The sequence below is a fragment of the Oncorhynchus clarkii genome, chromosome 27 (assembly GCF_045791955.1).
Source record: "Oncorhynchus clarkii lewisi isolate Uvic-CL-2024 chromosome 27, UVic_Ocla_1.0, whole genome shotgun sequence".
In the NCBI taxonomy this organism is placed as follows: Eukaryota; Metazoa; Chordata; class Actinopteri; order Salmoniformes; family Salmonidae; genus Oncorhynchus; species Oncorhynchus clarkii.
In genome coordinates this window covers 28,882,829-28,900,128 of record NC_092173.1, presented here as the reverse complement: position 1 = coordinate 28,900,128, position 17,300 = coordinate 28,882,829, and the positions used below count along the sequence as shown (strand labels likewise).

At 45.7% G+C, this 17,300-nt stretch overlaps 1 protein-coding gene across 1 annotated transcript in view; it reads right to left on the bottom strand.

Annotated features, from left to right (window-relative positions):
• The window catches only part of LOC139385529 (ephrin type-A receptor 4-like), a 59,853-nt gene extending 47,539 nt beyond the window's left edge, over nt 1-12,314 (bottom strand). Inside the window, exons 1-3 of the mRNA XM_071130657.1 lie at nt 12,143-12,314; nt 10,701-10,768; nt 7,478-8,141 (exon numbers count right to left, since the gene is read on the bottom strand). Of these exons, the coding sequence (XP_070986758.1) occupies nt 7,478-8,141; nt 10,701-10,768; nt 12,143-12,239 (829 nt within the window). The 5' untranslated portion in view covers nt 12,240-12,314. The remainder of the gene's footprint in view (nt 1-7,477; nt 8,142-10,700; nt 10,769-12,142) is intronic.
• Nucleotides 12,315-17,300: the final 4,986 nt, after the last annotated feature.

Sequence of the window (17,300 nt, the reverse complement as noted above, 5' to 3'; positions counted from 1 at the left end):
AGGTATTGCTCACCTGAGGTAAAGTATCTTATGATAAGTTGTAGACCACACTATCTACCAAGAGAGTTTTCATCTATATTATTCATAGCTGTCTATTTACCACCACAGACTGATGCTGCCACTATAAGGCCATAAGCAAACAAGAAAATGCTCACCCAGAAGCAGCGCGCCTAGTAGCTGGGGACTTAAATGGAAGCAAATTGAAATCAGTTTTACCACATTTTTTACCAGTGTGCACATGTGCAACCAGAGGGAAAAAACTTCTAGATCACCTTTACTCCACACACAGAGATGCATACAAAGCTCTCCCCCATCCTCCATTTGGCAAATCCGACCATAATTATATCCTCCTGATTCCGGCTTGCAAGCAAAAACTAAAGCAGGAAGGACCAGTGACTCGCTCAATACAGAAGTGGTCAGATGACGCGGATGCTATGCTACAGGACTGTTTTGCAATGAACAGACTGGAATATGTTCCGGGATTCATCCAATGGCATTGAGGAGTATACCACCTCAGTCATCGGCTTCATCAATAAGTGCATCGATGATGTCGTCCCAAAGTGACCGTACGTACATATCCCAACCAGAAGCCATGGATGACAGGCAACATCCGCATCGAGCTAAAGGCTAGAGCTACCACTTTCAAGGAGCGGGACACTAATCCGGACGCCTATAAGAAATCCTGTTATGCCCTCAGACAAACCATCAAACAAGCAAAGCGTCAATACACAATTAAGATTGAATCCTACTACACCGGCTCTGACGCTCGTCGGATGTGGCAGGGCTTGAAAACTATTATGGACTACAAAGAGAAACCTAGACGCAAGCTCCCCAGTGGCGCGAGACAACTAGACGAGCTAAATGCCTTTTATGCTCGCTTCGAGGCAAGAAACACTGAAGCATGCACTAGAGCATCAGCTGTTCTGGATGACTGTGTGATCACGCTCTCAGTAGCCAATGTGAGCAAGACCTTTAAACGGTCAACGTTCACAAAGCCACTGGGCCAGACGGATTACCAGGACTTGAACTCAAAGCATGCGTGGACCAACTGGCAAGTGTCTTCACAGACATTTTCAACCTCTCCCTGACTGAGTCTGTAATACCTACATGTTTCAAGAATACCACCATAGTCCCTGTGCCCAAGGAAGCAAAGGTGACCTGCCTAAAAGATTACCGCCCCGTAGCACTCATGTCGGTAGCCACAAAGTTCTTTGAAAGGCTGGTCATGACTCACTTCAACAGCATCATCCCGGATACCTTAGACCCACTCCAATTCGCATACCGCCCCAACAGATCCACAGATTATGCAATATCAATAGCACTCCACACTGCCCTTTCCCACATGGACAAAAGGAACACAATGCTGTTCATTGACTACAGCTCAGTGTTCAACACCATAGTGCCCACGAAGCTCATCACTAAGCTAAGGACCTTGGGACTAAACACCTCCCTGCAACTGAATTCTGGACTTCCTGACGGGCCGCCGCCAGGTGGTAAAGGTAGGCAACAACTTGTCTCCCACACTGATCCCCAACACTGGGGCCCCTCATGGGTGTGTACTTAGTCCCCTCCCTTACTCCATGTTCACCCATGACTGTGTGGCCAAACACGACTCCAACACAATTAAGTTTGCTGACAACACAACAGTGGTAGGCCTGATTACCGATAACGATGAGACAGCCTATAGGGAGAAGATCAGATAATTGGCAGTGTGGTGCCAGGACAACAACCTCTCCCTCAATGTGAGCAAGACAAAGGAGCTGATCGTGGACTACAGGAAAAGGCGGGCCGAACAGGCCCCCATTAACATCAACGGGGCTGTAGTGGAGCGGGTCGAGAGTTTCAAGTTCCTTGGTGTCCACATCACCAACAATTTATCATGGTCCAAACACACCAAGACATTTGTGAAGAGGGCACAACAAAACCTTTTCGCCCTCAGGAGACTGAAAAGATTTGTCATGGGTCCCCAGATCCTCAAAACGTTCTACAGCTGCACCATCGAGAACATCCTGACTGGTTGCACCACGGCCTGGTATGGCAACTGCTCGGCATCTGACCGTAAGGCGCTATAGAGGGTAGTGCGTACGGCCCAGTACATCACTGGGGCCAAGCTTCCTGCAATCCAGGACCTATATAATAGGCGGTGTCAGAGGTAAGCCCATAAAATTGTCAGAGACTCCAGTCAAGTCATAGATAGTTTTTTCTGCTACCACACGGCAAGCGTTACCAGAGTGCTTAGTCTAAGACCAAAAGGCTTCTTAACAGCTTCTACCCCCAAGCCATTAGACTGCTGAACAATTAATCAAATGGCCCCCGGACTACTACATTGACATTTACTTTAGTTTATTTGGTAAATATTTTCTAAACTCTTCTTGAACTGCACTGTTGGTTAAGGGCTTGTAAGTAAGCATTTCACGGTAAGGTCTACTACACTTGTTGTATTCGGCGCATGTGACAAATAAAGTTTGATTTGATTAAAGCACACTGTTTTGCAATTAAGGTCTACAGTAGCCTCAACAGAACTCTGTAGGGAGGCACCGGAGTGTAGCTGGAGGCGATCTAGATTCTGTCCTACTCTGGGTATATGGACTTCAATACAAAACTTAGGAGGCTCTTGGTGCTCACTGCCTTCCACAAACAAACTTCTTAATTTCTTCTTACTTAGGTAGCAAATGCAGCTAGCTAGTTTAGCCTACTCAAACAACTGGCTCAAACAGAGGGATGCTATGTTATCTAGCATGCTATAACTATCCAACACTGGAACTCTTCCAAGTCAAGGTAAGCTTTTGGTTTTACTAATTTAATGCCCCCGTGGCCCGCTGGTGTAACTGCTAAACTGCTTACAGTGTGTACAATGTACTGCATTATTGTAGGGGATTTACTAATGCATTAGTTCTAGTAGCTATGTTGACTATGACATTATGTTAGCTAATATGGTGACAACGATGTAGGCTGTGTGTAGCAGTTATGATATGAAGGTATGAGTTGGAAAGGTTTTTTCGCCTGGTCACAGACAGCTGTTGTGTTGTGCACCGAAGTCCACAAGCGAAGGGATAAGGTGAGAGGAGGAGAGCGCGTAGATGGCAAAAGGATACAACAATTATATGAGGCTTGGAAAGTGAACAGTTTGTGTGTGATCAGGGTTGTATTCATTCTGTCGATTCTGTTGAAAAACGTTTCTTAAACGGAAGCAAACGGAATGAAATGGGGATAAACATACCTGAATTTGTCCAATAGAAACTCATGATGGGGCCTCCCGGGTGGCGCAGTGGTTAAGGGCGTTGTGCTGTGCTGCGCCAGCTGTGCCATCAGAGTCCCTGGGTTCGCGCCCAGGCTCTGTCGTAACCAGCCGCGACCGGGAGGTCCGTGGGGCGACGCACAATTGGCCTAGCGCCGTCCGGGTTAGGGAGGGATTGGTCGGTAGGGATCTCCTTGTCTCATCGCGCACCAGCAACTCCTGTGGCGGGCCGGGTGCAGTGCGCGCTAGCCAAGGTGGCCAGGTGCACGGTGTAGCCTCCGACACATTGGTGCGGCTGGCTTCCGGGTTGGATGCGCGCTGTGTTATGAAGCAGTACGGCTGGTTGGGTTGTGTATCGGAGGACGCATGACATTCAGCCTTCGTCTCTCCCGAGCCCGTACGGGAGTTGTAGCAATGAGACAAGATAGTAGCTACTACAACAATTGGATACCACGAAATTGGGGAGAAAAAAGGGGTCAAATTCAAACAAAAAAAATATTTTAAAAAATAAAAAGAAACTCACAGGGAAAATTAGAGTATCATGTAGTAGCCTAAACGTTTCAATGTTACATTGAACTGAAAACCTTACAGTTAACTAGTCCAACGCAATAACGACCTGCCTCTCTCTCGTTGCACTCCACAAGGAGACTGACTGCCTGTTACGCGAATGCAGTAAGTTGCTAGCTAGCATTAAACTTATCTTATAAAAAACAATCAATCATAATCACTAGTTTCACATGGTTGATGGTTGATGATATTACTAGATATTATCTAGCGTGTCCTGCGTTGCATATAATCTGACTGAGCATACAAGCATACAAGTATCTAAGTATTTGACTGAGCGGTGGTAGGCAGAAGCAGGCGCATAAACATTCATTCAAACAGCACTTTTGTGTGTTTTGCCAGCAGCTCTTCGTTGTGCGTCAAGCATTGCGCTGTTTATGACTTCAAGCCTATCAACTTCTTACCTGGGAATATTGAAGACTCATGTTAAAAGGAACCACCAGCTTTCATATGTTCTCATGTTCTGAGCAAGGAACTGAAACGTTAGCTTTCTTACACGGCACATATTGCACTTTTACTTTCTTCTCCAACACTTTGTTTTTGCATTATTTAAACCAAATTGAATATGTTTAATTATTTACTTGAGGCTAAATTGATTTTATTGATGTATTATATTAAGTTAAAATAAGTGTTCATTCAGTATTGTTGTAATTGTCATTATTACAAATAAATTGAAAAGAAAATTGGCCGATTAATCGGTATCGGCTTTTTTGGTCCTCCAATAATCGGTATCGGTATCAGCGTTGAAAAATCATAATCTGTCGAACCTCTAACACAAACACACAGTCACACACATCAACCCACATGAACGCAATACACAGACTAACTCACACATAAACACACACATCGATACACACACTCACACATGACCCCCCCCCCCCCAACAATGGAGTCACCCTCAACAGACGACTAGCGGGAGAGAGCGCTACCCTGCTACCCAAGCTCATAGAAACAAGGGAATGAGAGAGAAAAGAAAGGTACCCAAAAGCAAACCCCCGGTCATCCTCGGGGGGCCCTGCCTGGCCTCTTTACCCCTTGGCCCCTGTGCTCTGTGTACATCCTGGCGGCCCCCGAGCACCCAGCTGTCAGGATACTAACATCTTAATCAATCCTGGCCCACGACCTTGTCACACATACCAGCAAGATGGATGAACAACTTAGTGACCTTTGACCCTCAGCCAGCGTTCACAATCCCCTGACCCCCCCTAACCCACACACCCCCCAACCTCACTGCTCCAACAATGATGGAGGAGTCCCATTCACTCACCACTGCTGGGAACCAGAGGCCAAGGTACCCCCATAACCTTTGCACACACACACACCCTCTTTCTGACAGAGGACTTGAGACCCAACCCCCCATCTCAGCCCCTCTTTAGTGTCTTGGACCACATGATTATATTGAAGTTGAGCCCCCCACTATTCTGCCTCGTCATGCTGTGGAATATTAACCAGCTCATCAGTGCACTTGAAGGCTGACAGTGAGCTCCACCTTTTAACCCATCAAACACTGAGGTGAACCCTGGACTGACGCTCTGGTAGCCATGGAGACCCAGGCAGAACGTGAGTGTGTGTCTGAACTAACTCTGATGTGATAGTTGCCAGTGAGATTGGTATGAGAGGGAATGAAATATTGCTGACTCAAACCAGTAATGATACATAATCATTCAAAGAGATTAACTGAATTGAACAAGTGTATTTAACTACCCTCAATCTGCTCTCCTTCATCCCTCCATCTCTGCCTTCTCCTTCTTTGAAGGCAACCCAGGGGAGTGAGAAACTGGCCCCAGCTATCCACACAGCCACAGCCACCAACAGGGGAGACGGGCTCCATTCCAAAGAACATTCTTGCCACGAAATGCTACCCCCTCACCCGCAACCTTTCCCACACACACACACCATCTGTGACCATTTGTACCTCAGTGCGCCCTCCACGTCCCCCCTCAGAAGGAGCCAGCCCTAGTACCCTAAATCACCAGGCCTGTTTGTCAGGCAATTAGTTCTCTGAGATAGAGCTTAAAGGCTCCCCCGTAAATGAAGGTAGGTAGAGTGGCCCGTCCCCCATTGTAGCCACGCACCAAGAGAGAAACACACAGCAGGCCTATATATCCTTGGTAATTGTATCGACAGATTCAACATATATATGGTCTCCGCTGGCTTTTGAGTACAATTTTGTTTTCTTGCATTGCCATGTTGTTATTCATATGCTGATGGTTAATATAAGACATCCACTACGTATAGCCACTCAAACATTAAACAGAACCAAGAGGGATAATTGAGATGGAAGAGTAAAACAAACACTTGTAGCATTTTTCCCCCTCACCCTCAATGCTGTGTGTGCATGTGCATGTCTCTCTCTCTCTGTGTGTGTGTGTGTGTGTGTGTGTGTGTGTGTGTGTGTGTGTGTGTGTGTGTGTGTGTGTGTGTGTGTGTGTGTGTGTGTGTGTGTGTGTGTGTGTGTGTTTCTTTCCACCTCTCATCCACCAGCATATAATGAGGTGAATGAGCACTGGCCCTACTGAGAATCATCTGAATGGGATTGGGGCTGGTGGTGGGATGGGGAGGAGAGAGAGAGAATTGGAAACATCTGGTTGGGATTGGAGCTGGGTTGGGGAGGAGAGAGAGGGACTGGGAATCATCTTGCTGGGATTTGGGCTGGTGTTGGGGTGGGGAGGAGATAGAGAGAGTGAGAGACTGGGAATCATCTGGCTGGGATTTGGGCTGGTGTTGGGTTGGGGAGGAGATAGAGAGAGGGACTGAGAATCATCTGGCTGGGATTTGGGCTGGTGTTGGGGTGGGGAGGAGATAGAGAGAGGGACTGGGAATCATCTGGCTGGGATTTGGGCTGGTGTTGGGGTGGCGAGGAGAGAGAGGGACTGGGAGAGACTGGGAATCATCTGGCTGGGATTGGGGCTGGTGTTGGAATGTGGAGGAGATAGAGAGAGACAGACTGGGAATCATCTGGCTAGGGTTGGGGCTGGTGGTGGGATGTGGGATGTGGAGGAGATAGAGAGAGACAGACTGGGAATCATCTGGCTGGGGTTTGGGCTGGTGGTGGGATGTGGAGGAGATTGAGAGCGACAGACTGGGAATCATCTGGCTGGGATTGGGTCTGGTGTTGGGGCTAGGAGGAGAGAGACAGACTGGCAGCTACTGGTATATATTAAGACTGATCTCTTCTGAGCAATTTAGCCACCAGAGACACACGGCAGACAGGCAGGCCTGTTCCCCTGGTCGAACTAACACATCCCAATAGAAGGCCTGTTCTCCTGGCCTAACTAAAACATCCCAATGGCCTGGATAATTGCGGAATTTACAATCATCACTGCTTCTATTACCCAGCCTGATACCATGTAGGATAGACGCAGGGAGGGGTGGAGGAGAGAGAGACAACAAGCAACAGAGAGAGAGGTTGGTGAATAGAGGAGAGGGGGCAAGAGGGAGAGAGTGAGAGACAAAGAGGGCGGGATACATGGAGGGAGTGAGACAAAGAGACCTACAGAGAGAGAGGAGGGAGATATGATAAAGAAGCAGGCTTCTGTATGGAGATAGAGATGGAAGGTGAATGAAGAGAGAAAGATAGAGACAAGTATAAATAACCTTGCAGAACAGCTGCTGCCAGCGACTAAAGGAATATATATATCTGAGGCAGACGGAAGATTTCTCTCCTTAACTTACCCTGGCATTTAGCGTTCCTCTCCTCGAATCCCGGGTTACACAGGCAGTTCCCGATGGGCACCAGCCACTCTCCGTCCGCCCCGCAGTACATTTTGGGAACGTCACGCTCCTCAGAATTATGCACGCAGGATCCTCGGACTTCCACCAGTGAGGAGGTGTCGGCCCCGGTGATGGTGTCAGGGAACTGGGCCAGGTTCCTCACAGCCATGGGACACTTCTTATAAAACACCCTGACAGACACCAGGGCGATGCAGGCTCCCACGTCCTGGAAGGCCAGGTAGAAACCCTTCCGGGTCAAGGCTCCGACGTCCCTGACCTCCGTGTTCAGCTTCATGATGCGGTCTCCGATGTCCACCTGGGTGAAGCTCTCGTCGGCTGCCACCGTGTCAATCTTGCCAAACTGGTTCTCTCGGATGTAGCGCTCCTTGTCGTTGTTGGACTCATAGTAGTAGAGGTTGAAGGTCTCCTTGCAGGTTCCCATGACACCAGGGAGGCTGTTACAGTCGCGCAGGGTGAACTTGATCTCGATGTAGACACGCTGGGCTCCACCTCGGAGGATCCAGTCCGTTCTAAGCCAGTTGTTCTGGTTGGGTTCCATCACGTTACACACCTGGTACGTCCTGATGGGAATGTTCTTCTCATCCATGATGCTCACCTCCTCCCACTGAGGACACAAACACAGAGACAATGTTAGGAAAACTTCTGACAAACATTATATCAACATTAGAAAATTCTGGAAAATGGTTGGCCACATAAAAACATTGACTTGCATTGAGAAAGAGCATTGAGAAAGACCATAGCAAAATGGTGACTCAATATATGTGTCCCACTAGGCCAATTATTTAATGGCCAAGCTTGTCAATTCAAGAATAATAAATGCATGACAAGGCCTAATATAAATAGTAAGGCCTTTAATAATGAAACTACTACTGGTACAGGCAGAAATAAGTACAAATAGTCCTACTGTACTGTATTCAATCCCGACTAGTAAGTTTTATCTCCACATAAAAGGAAACCAACCAAATCCTTGGGGAACATGCACCATTCATTATTACTATAATGTCAAATTTAATGTCTCAATGTAAATCCCCATAACTCCATGATCAATTTAAAGGTCACGAAATGGAGAGAAATACAGAAAGAGAGCAAAGAGAAAGGAAAGGGGGTATTGAAACAATCTTATGTATGAGCTAATGGATAGGCCCCAAGTCTGTAATGGCTTATAGTGATTAGAAAAGAAACCCAAGTGACTTGAACAGAAACCCAATAGAAAAAGTGTGTCTGTGTTCTTTCTGTAGGTATACAAATTATTTTGGAGAGGGATAGGGTTTTGACAGCACACATATGGATCGGGTGTATGGATTACGTTATTGATGACTGGCTGGTTTATTATTATAGGAGCAATGTTTGTTTTACTTATGATAAAGAGCCTAGGGTATATGGCGTTTTGAAAGGCATTGGGGGCATTATGGCATGCTCATAAAGATCCAATGCAGAAGTTGTTATCTCAATATCGAATCCTTTCTGGGTAACAATTAAGGACCTTACTGTGATTGCTTTCAATTATAATGGTCAAAAAAATAAACAAAATAGCTTCTCAGCAAAGAGTAAAGAATTTTGCTAGGACTGTCTGGGAGTGGTCTGAGTGGGGAGGGGAAAACTGAGAACTAGCTTTTTATTGGCAGAGAGGTTTGGAAATCTCTTTCTTATTGGTTTATTAGCTAATTTACCACCTGGTGATGTCAACAGACAGGCTGAAACTCTATCCCACCAAAACAGGCTGTAATTTCAGGCAGTCTTTTCAAACAGTTCTTGCACTAAAAGGGCATCATCATAATTTTCACAATTTCACATTATTATCTGACCTTATTGTGTGGAAATATACATAAACACAGGTAAATCACGTTTTTCACTTCACTGGGCCTTTACATGTTTCATAATGAGGTTAAAAAAGGGTTTTCTAATTTATTGCATTTAAAAACAAAAGCAGATAAACCAGCCTTCTGCTTGTATCTGGTTAGGACTATATAGTATGCAGAGAAAGGAGCCCAAATAGAGCTATTACTACGGGGAAGGGTGTATCCTGCGCTTTATTTGATTCAACGTGTTATCATAAATAATCTCGTTCAGAGCACTATTCCTTTGAGTAGGGGAGATAACTCTAAACATGGGTGAGACTCCGTAACCCCCGCTGCTCTATTCCACTGCTCTCTTCTCTCTGCTTGGCCCTTTATCGTGGAAATCAACCGGTGTGGCAGATAAGGCCGCACCTTTCCCGATAGCGGAGGAGAGAGAGAATGTGGGCAATTGGTTGTAATGAGAGGGTGAATGTAGGCCAGTCGGCGCTGCCAGCAAGCACCCTGTCAATCACTCCGCCACGGAGGAAACGGTTGAAGGAGGAACAGAGAGCAACTAACAGCAGCACACACGAACCAAGTTCATTGAACAACAACTCAACCCCATGGTGAATAAAACAAGAGTTGGAGAGGCGGAGCTGCAACAAAAGATCAACGTTTCTGTTATGGGTCTATAGCATACGATAAACAGTACCATTAAAATATAATGGATATGCCAGAAGATGTCTGAAAAGACAGAAGAACGTCATTGCTCTTGGATAGCATATGTTGCTCTACTTTGGGACACCTTGTTGGTTTAGTCTATAAATACGACTAAAACTATAAGATGGTCCCATGCAATTAATCAGACGCCAGTGCTGCTGCTGCTTCTGCTCGGGGAACAACTGACAGGGGAGTGTGCCAGACAGGACCCAGCCGCGCGCACCCCGGGCCCCTTCACCGCCATTCCCGAAACAGTCGCACTCTGTACATGATCAGCGCAACTATATATATCCCAATTAGACCACGGGATCACGCATTTAGTCCGATCACATTCCCTATCGCTTTATGGCCCAATCCAATCATACAGCGAGGACTGAAACCCGCTGCCCTTTCCCTTCATTCATCCATTCCAGAGGGCCCTTTCTGTGCTGCCAAGTTCCTCTCCCCCGCGCCTCAATGGGGGAAAAGGATATAAAGTTTCTCCACAAAGACCGATTCAATCCGCGGTCTATTCAGGAAACCCGACGCCTGCTACAGTATCGGACTAGAATCTGACCATTACTGCAAGTAGAGAGAGAGGAGGGAGGGGGCCGGTAGGCTATAGAGGACATCATCTCTCCATTTTGAATCAACGGGGGACTCGCGTCCTAACGAGGGGCACTTACCCCTCCTTCTGTTGGGTTGGCGACCCAGCCCAACTCCCCCGCTACGGATCTGGAGTCCAGTAACGTCACTGAAAAACATAGAAAGAGAAGTGAGCAGTTATAGGCTGTTCATAACACGGATGATGTGTAATCTGGTCTACAGTGCTAATATACCGTTTGGAAAAGCCACGGTGCTGTTATGTTACCATAGTTGGATAGTTATGCAGTTTGATCGAGGAAAACAATTCTGCACAATCTGCTCAACGAAAAAACTGTCAGAAATAGGCTAATGATCGATGTGTAAGGACCTATCTATGGGCCCATGTCCACGCATATAACTCCATAAAATATGTAATATGTTTGAATTACTCAAATGCGTAATGTTGATATTTTTTCAGGGGGATTTGTGATTAAAAACATAAAGGGACCCCATTGATATTTGTATAAAGAACCATGGGTATTGTCATTGTAACCCAGTGAGTGAAACTGGATGTTTGGTTAAGAAATAGGCCCAGATATTGGAGACTCCGTTTGTCTGTTTTAACTCCTGAGGTTCGATGATGATCAATCGAAGTCAATTAGAGGAGCACGGACTTCTAAATTAATTTTCTTCAGTGAGAAATCAAAATTAATCCGTGATGAGATTTATCAAGTCTCTTATATTTCTTACTGCAATCTTCTCAGTGCGCAGTGACGAAAATCTCAATTGTAAACGATTACATGTTTACTTAATTTAATTTTAGAAAGTGGATTTAATTTTATATGTTAACATTTATCTGAAATTACTTGGTTTAGGTAATTATTTGCGTACTGTTTTGAAGTTAATGCATTTGACATAGAAAATGCACCAGAGCCACTTGATAATTGAGTGGGGATTATTGTACAGAACTGCGACTGCAATACATGGTTATGAACTAAAATAACATGGCTCATTTTGGAAGGGGGGGGGGGGGTTGCACCACCGTCCTGCACAAAACCAGACACAGACGCCCTCCAAAGCAATAATGATTGCTACATAAAATCGAGTCTTTGTAGCCTATATGGCTCAAGAAAAGAAAAACAATTGTTGAAGAAGGTGACTGTTGCTTAATTAACAGAAACTCTGAAGTAGACTTCCCAGAACTCCACTCGGACCCTGCTAGAGCCCCATATAGACTTCATACGCTCCGGCTTTCTGCCAAGCGCTTTCAACAATTTGGGTACCAAAAGGACCAAGTAGCCTACGACACAAAACGTTCGATGGGTTTGACGCATATGGAAATCCAATGTCAGAGAATAATGGCACATGTTGTTGAGCAAAAGAATTGTGTTGCCCCTTTATTTGAGTGCTGCAGGTTCTTGCACGAGTCCAGAATAGCTACGGGACAACGGGCTCGTGGTCCGGCTCACACACGAAGTGGACGGAGTATAAACTAACGGAGAAGAAGTCCAAGACGGGGCTCCGCTGTTATTCCAAGTCTTACCTTCATTTGGAGGATAAATCCGTGCCGAAGAAACTAACATAGAAATCCCAAGCAGCACAAAGGTCGCCGTAAACAAAATCCCAGCCATGAGTGCCATTTGTCGTTCGCCTTTTTTCTCGTCGTTCGTTCCGCTCCTCGCAGGTCTTGCTCACTCTCTCTCCCTGTGGAATATGCGTTTGAAGCAGGGATAGAGCGATGCTCCGAAAACAGCCGGGAGGCGGGTCTGAGCGCTCTGACGCGGCAGTCATTCCAAATAGGAAACGCAGTGGACGGGCAAACGGCCAAATAATCATTAACTGTCCCCCTACCCCTCAGCCATGAGTGGACACTGGGCCAAATGGGACTGTGTAAAGGGCCAGTTGTTACTGTAATATTTAGTGCATTTCTTTCATGCGGACACCACTCCTTTTCTTGTTAAAGACAACCAATAAACTTCCAAGATAAAGTCGTTACATTGTTATTAATAATAAAGATGAAATTCCCAGTAACGTTTCAACATTGGTATCCCTAATTAAGTCTAGGCTATAGCACGTGTCTCAAAAGTGCTTTGCTCAAATAATCGTAAAAATCTTAATTATTTCTTCGGACTAGTCGTTGTCATGTGTAGGCAGATATTTGTCATTTTTCTCATAACGTGAGTTAAACCGCCTTACTCGTCATTGTACCGCGTTGTGATCCCCATATGAAAGTTGTCTCCAGTGATGTGCAGCGCTGTCCAAGATGAAACACTTTAGACCATGGTCGCCACCTAGCGGATACAATCACAGATAGTCTGTATATGTTGGATTACGGAACAAGTAAGAGCATGACACAATTACATAACACGAAATTCCACTTTGGGAAATTGATCATAACAATTATGTGATGAATGATGGCCACGAATCCCGTGTTATTGATTATAGTCGTTATTCAAATCGAATTTTATAAAGGTTGAATTGGAATTAAGGTGTGTTGGGCTGATACATATGGGGATCCATCCTTGAGTTGTGATAACTAACATTTTACGCCTAAAGGTCTAGAAATAAATCGACAAGAGTAACCTAATGTTTTCCTTTGGGGTTTTCCTCAAACAATGAAGGCATTATTCGGTTTTGAAAAATCCTGTGTTCTCCCTTTTGGTTCAGCCTGTCTGTCTATTTCCATATTTTCTTCACCCTCCCTTCCTCCCTCACGTCCTCCTACGCAAGCTGGATCTTTCTCCATGCTCCTGCGGGATGAGCCAAGTTTTGCAGCCTCCAGGCAGGCTTCAGTGAGCCGCAGAGGGCCATCTTCGTGGCATAGGTGGGAAGTTCTCGCATCACCTCACACAGTCACTAATACATACACAAGGGCCAGCAGGTTACCCATAGTTCTTCCCGATCATGACTCATTCGTTTAAAAAAATATATATATATTTCACCTTTATTTAACCAGATAGGCCAGTTGAGAACAAGTTCTCATTTACAACTGCGACCTGGCCAAGATAAAGCAAAGCAGTGCAACAAAAAACAACAACACAGAGTTACACATGGGATAAACAAAAGTACAGTCAATAACACAATAGAACAATCTATATACAATGTGTGCAAATGGAGTAAGGAGGTAAGGCAATAAATAGGCCATAGTAGCGGAGTAATTACAATTGAGCAAATTAACACTGGAGTGAATAGATAGATTTAAAGTGACACTTCAGAGTTTTTTTAAAATAATTTCAGCCAGTAGTTTTAAAGTAGTACTCAGGAGCCAAAATGGTCTTCCAGAAAATGTTGCTAAATTGTGTACTATGTCATCCATTTCGTATGATATGTTAGATCCTGCAATAAACAATTGCTTAAGATCCCACTTGGATGTGTAAACTGTAGGTTACACCTGCCTATGTGCATTTTGCCTGGGAACCAGGAAGTGGCCAGATGACACGGATGCTACAGTACAGGACTGTTTTGCTAGCACAGACTGGAATATGTTCTGGGATTCATCCAATGGCTTTGAGGTATAGACCACCTCAGTCATCGGCTTCACCAATAAGTGCATCGATGACGTCGTCCCCACAGTGACTGTACGTACATATCCCAACCAGAAGCCATGGATTATAGGCAACATCCGCATCGAACTAAAGGCTAGAGATGCCGCTTTCAAGGAGCGGGAGACTAATCCGGACGCTAATAAAAAATCCCACTATGACATTTTCAACCTCTCCCTGGCCGGGTCTGTAATACCAACATGTTTCAAGCAGACCACCATAGTCCCTGTGCCCAAGGAAGCGAAGGTGACCTGCCTAAATGATTACTCAGGTCGGTAGCCATGAAGTGCTTTGAGGCTGGTCATTGGCTCACATCAACAGCATCCTCCCGAACACCCCAGACCCACTCCAATTCACATACCGCCCCAACAGATCCACAGGTGACGCAATCTCATTCGCACTCCACACTGCCCTTTCCCACATGGACAAAAGGAAGACCTATGTGAGAATGCTGTTCATTGACTACAGCTCAACGTTCAACACCATAGTGCCCATGAAGCTCATCACTAAGCTAAGGACACTGGGACTAAACACCTCCCTCTTTAACTGGATCCTGGACTTCCTGATGGGCAGCCCCCAGGTGGTAAGAGCACGCTATCCTTAACACTGGGGCCCCTCAGGGGTGTGTACTTAGTCCCCTCCTGTATTCCCTGTTCACCCACGACTGCAACACCACCAAACACGACTCCAACACCATCATTAAGTTTGCTGACAACACAACAGCGGTAAGCCTGATCACCGACAATGATGAGACAGCCTATAGGGAGGAGGTCAGTGTGGTGCCATGACAACCTCTCCCTCAATGTGAGCAAGACAAAGGAGCTGATCATGGACTACAGGAAAAGGCGGGCCGAACAGGCCCCCATTAACATCAACGGGGCTGTAGTGGAGCGGGTCGAGAGTTTCAAGTTCCTTGGTGTCCACATCACCAACAAACGATCATGGTCCAAACATACCAAGACAGTCGTGAAGAGAGCACGACAAAACCTTTTCCCCCTCAGGAGACTGAAAAGATTTGGCATGGGTATCGAGATCCTCAAAAGGTTCTACAGCTGCACCATCGAGAGCATCCTGACCGGTTGCATCACCGCCTGGTATGGCAACTGTTCGGCATCTGACCGTAAGGTGCTACAGAGGGAAGTGCGAACGGCCCAGTGCTTCACTGGGGCCAAGCTTCCTTCCATCCAGGACCTATATAACAGGCGGTGTCAGAGGAAAGCCCATAGAATTGTCAGAGACTCCAGTCACCCAAGTTATAGACTGTTTTCTCTGCTACCGCACGGCAAGTGCACGGCAAGCGCACGGCAAGTGCACTAGAAGGCCAGCATACCCGAGTCTCCTCTTCATTGTTGATGTTGAAGCTGGTGTTTTATGGGTACCATTTAATGAAGCTGCCAGTTGAGGACTTGTGAGGCATCTGTTTCTCAAACTAGACACTCTAATGTACTTTTCCTCTTGCTCAGATGTGCACCAGGGCCTCCCACTCCTCTTTCTATTCTGGTTCGAGCTAGTTTGTGCTGTTTTGTGAAGGGAGTAGTACACAGCGTTGTACGAGATCTTCAGTTTCTTGGCAATTTCTCGCATGGAATAGCCTTCCTTTCGCTGAACAAGAATACACTGACAGGTTTCAGAAGAAAGGTCTTTGTTTCTGGCCATTTTGAGCCTGTAATCGAACCCACAAATGCTGATGCTCCAGATACTCAACTAGTCTAAAGAAGGCCAGTTTTATTGCTTCTTTAATCAGCACAACAGTTGTCAGCTGTGCTAACATAAATGCAAAATGGTTTTCTAATGATCAATTAGCCTTTTAAAATTATAAACTTGGATTAGCTAACTCAACGTGCCATTGGAACACAGGAGTGATGGTTGCTGATAATGGGCCTCTGTACGCCGATGTAGATATTCCATAAAAAATCTGCCGTTTCCAGCTACAATAGTCGTTTACAACATTAACAATGTATTTCTGATCAATTTGATGTTATTTTAATGGACAAAAAATGTGCTTTTCTTTCAAAAACATTTCTAAGTGACCACAAACTTTTGAACAGTAATGTATATTTTTTTATTTAACTAGGCAAATCAGTTAAGAACTAATTCTTATTATACAATGATGGTCTACTCCGGTCAAACCCTCCCCTTACCCAGACAATGCTCGACCAATTGTGCTCCACCAAAAGGGACTCCCGATCACGTCCAGTTGTGATACTGGGATTGAACCAGGGTCTGTAGTGACACCTTTAACCCTGAGATGCAGTGCCTTAGACCGCTGTACCACTCGGGAGAATGTTACTTTTTATACAGTTGTCTGACTTGTTTTGATTAAATTATCTCAGCTTTTGGAACTATAGGCAGATACCACCCTCAGATTTCCATAAAGTTTAGAATGGCACTTACGGATTGCTCATAAGTTTTTTCATTACGGGTGATCTCATTCTGTATAGAGCAGTCTTTGTCCCCTGTGTTTAGATAGGTCCAGTAGTTTTGATTTCCCTCATGGATGCCTGTCTCGTGAGAGGGACTCGTCTTTTTTCCATTACCAGGCAGTAAGAGCTGCTATTGAGGGCTGCTCTTGGACTAATCAAGGAAATTACATTCTATCAGGGGGAAGGAAGATGACTGTTGGATAGGGATGGAGCAGAACGGTGGAGGGGTGAATATTGGCCTTATGTTGGGGGGGTCGGGGGGTCTCCAGGGAGGCCATACTGCATCTTGTGGGGGTATGGTTTCTCCAGTAAAAACATCTCCATCCACATCGGCGTAGTATCTGGCATTCCTCAAGATTGGCCACTTACTAAGTCCAACATTGATTGTCCGATACCCGTCACGACCTGAATGGCGGTTTTCCATTTTCCCCTGACGACAAGCCACTCAACCATAAAACCTGAAGTCCTGATGGAACACTTTTCACATGCTCGACCATTGATGGCGAAGTTGCGAGTTGCTGCCAACGAAGGGGCCTTTTGACAAACAGGTGGGGCCACCGCTGAGATGAGTTGGGGGGAGGGAGGGGGTGAGAGAGAGGGGGCGCGTTTCTTGTCTTTGTTCATTTGTGTCACAGGTTTTTTGATTGATTACACTCTGATCATTTCCTTTATCCTCTCATCAAACAATAAGGCGCTTTTTCTAAAGTGGCAGCCCACCCTTCTCATCCCACTCCAC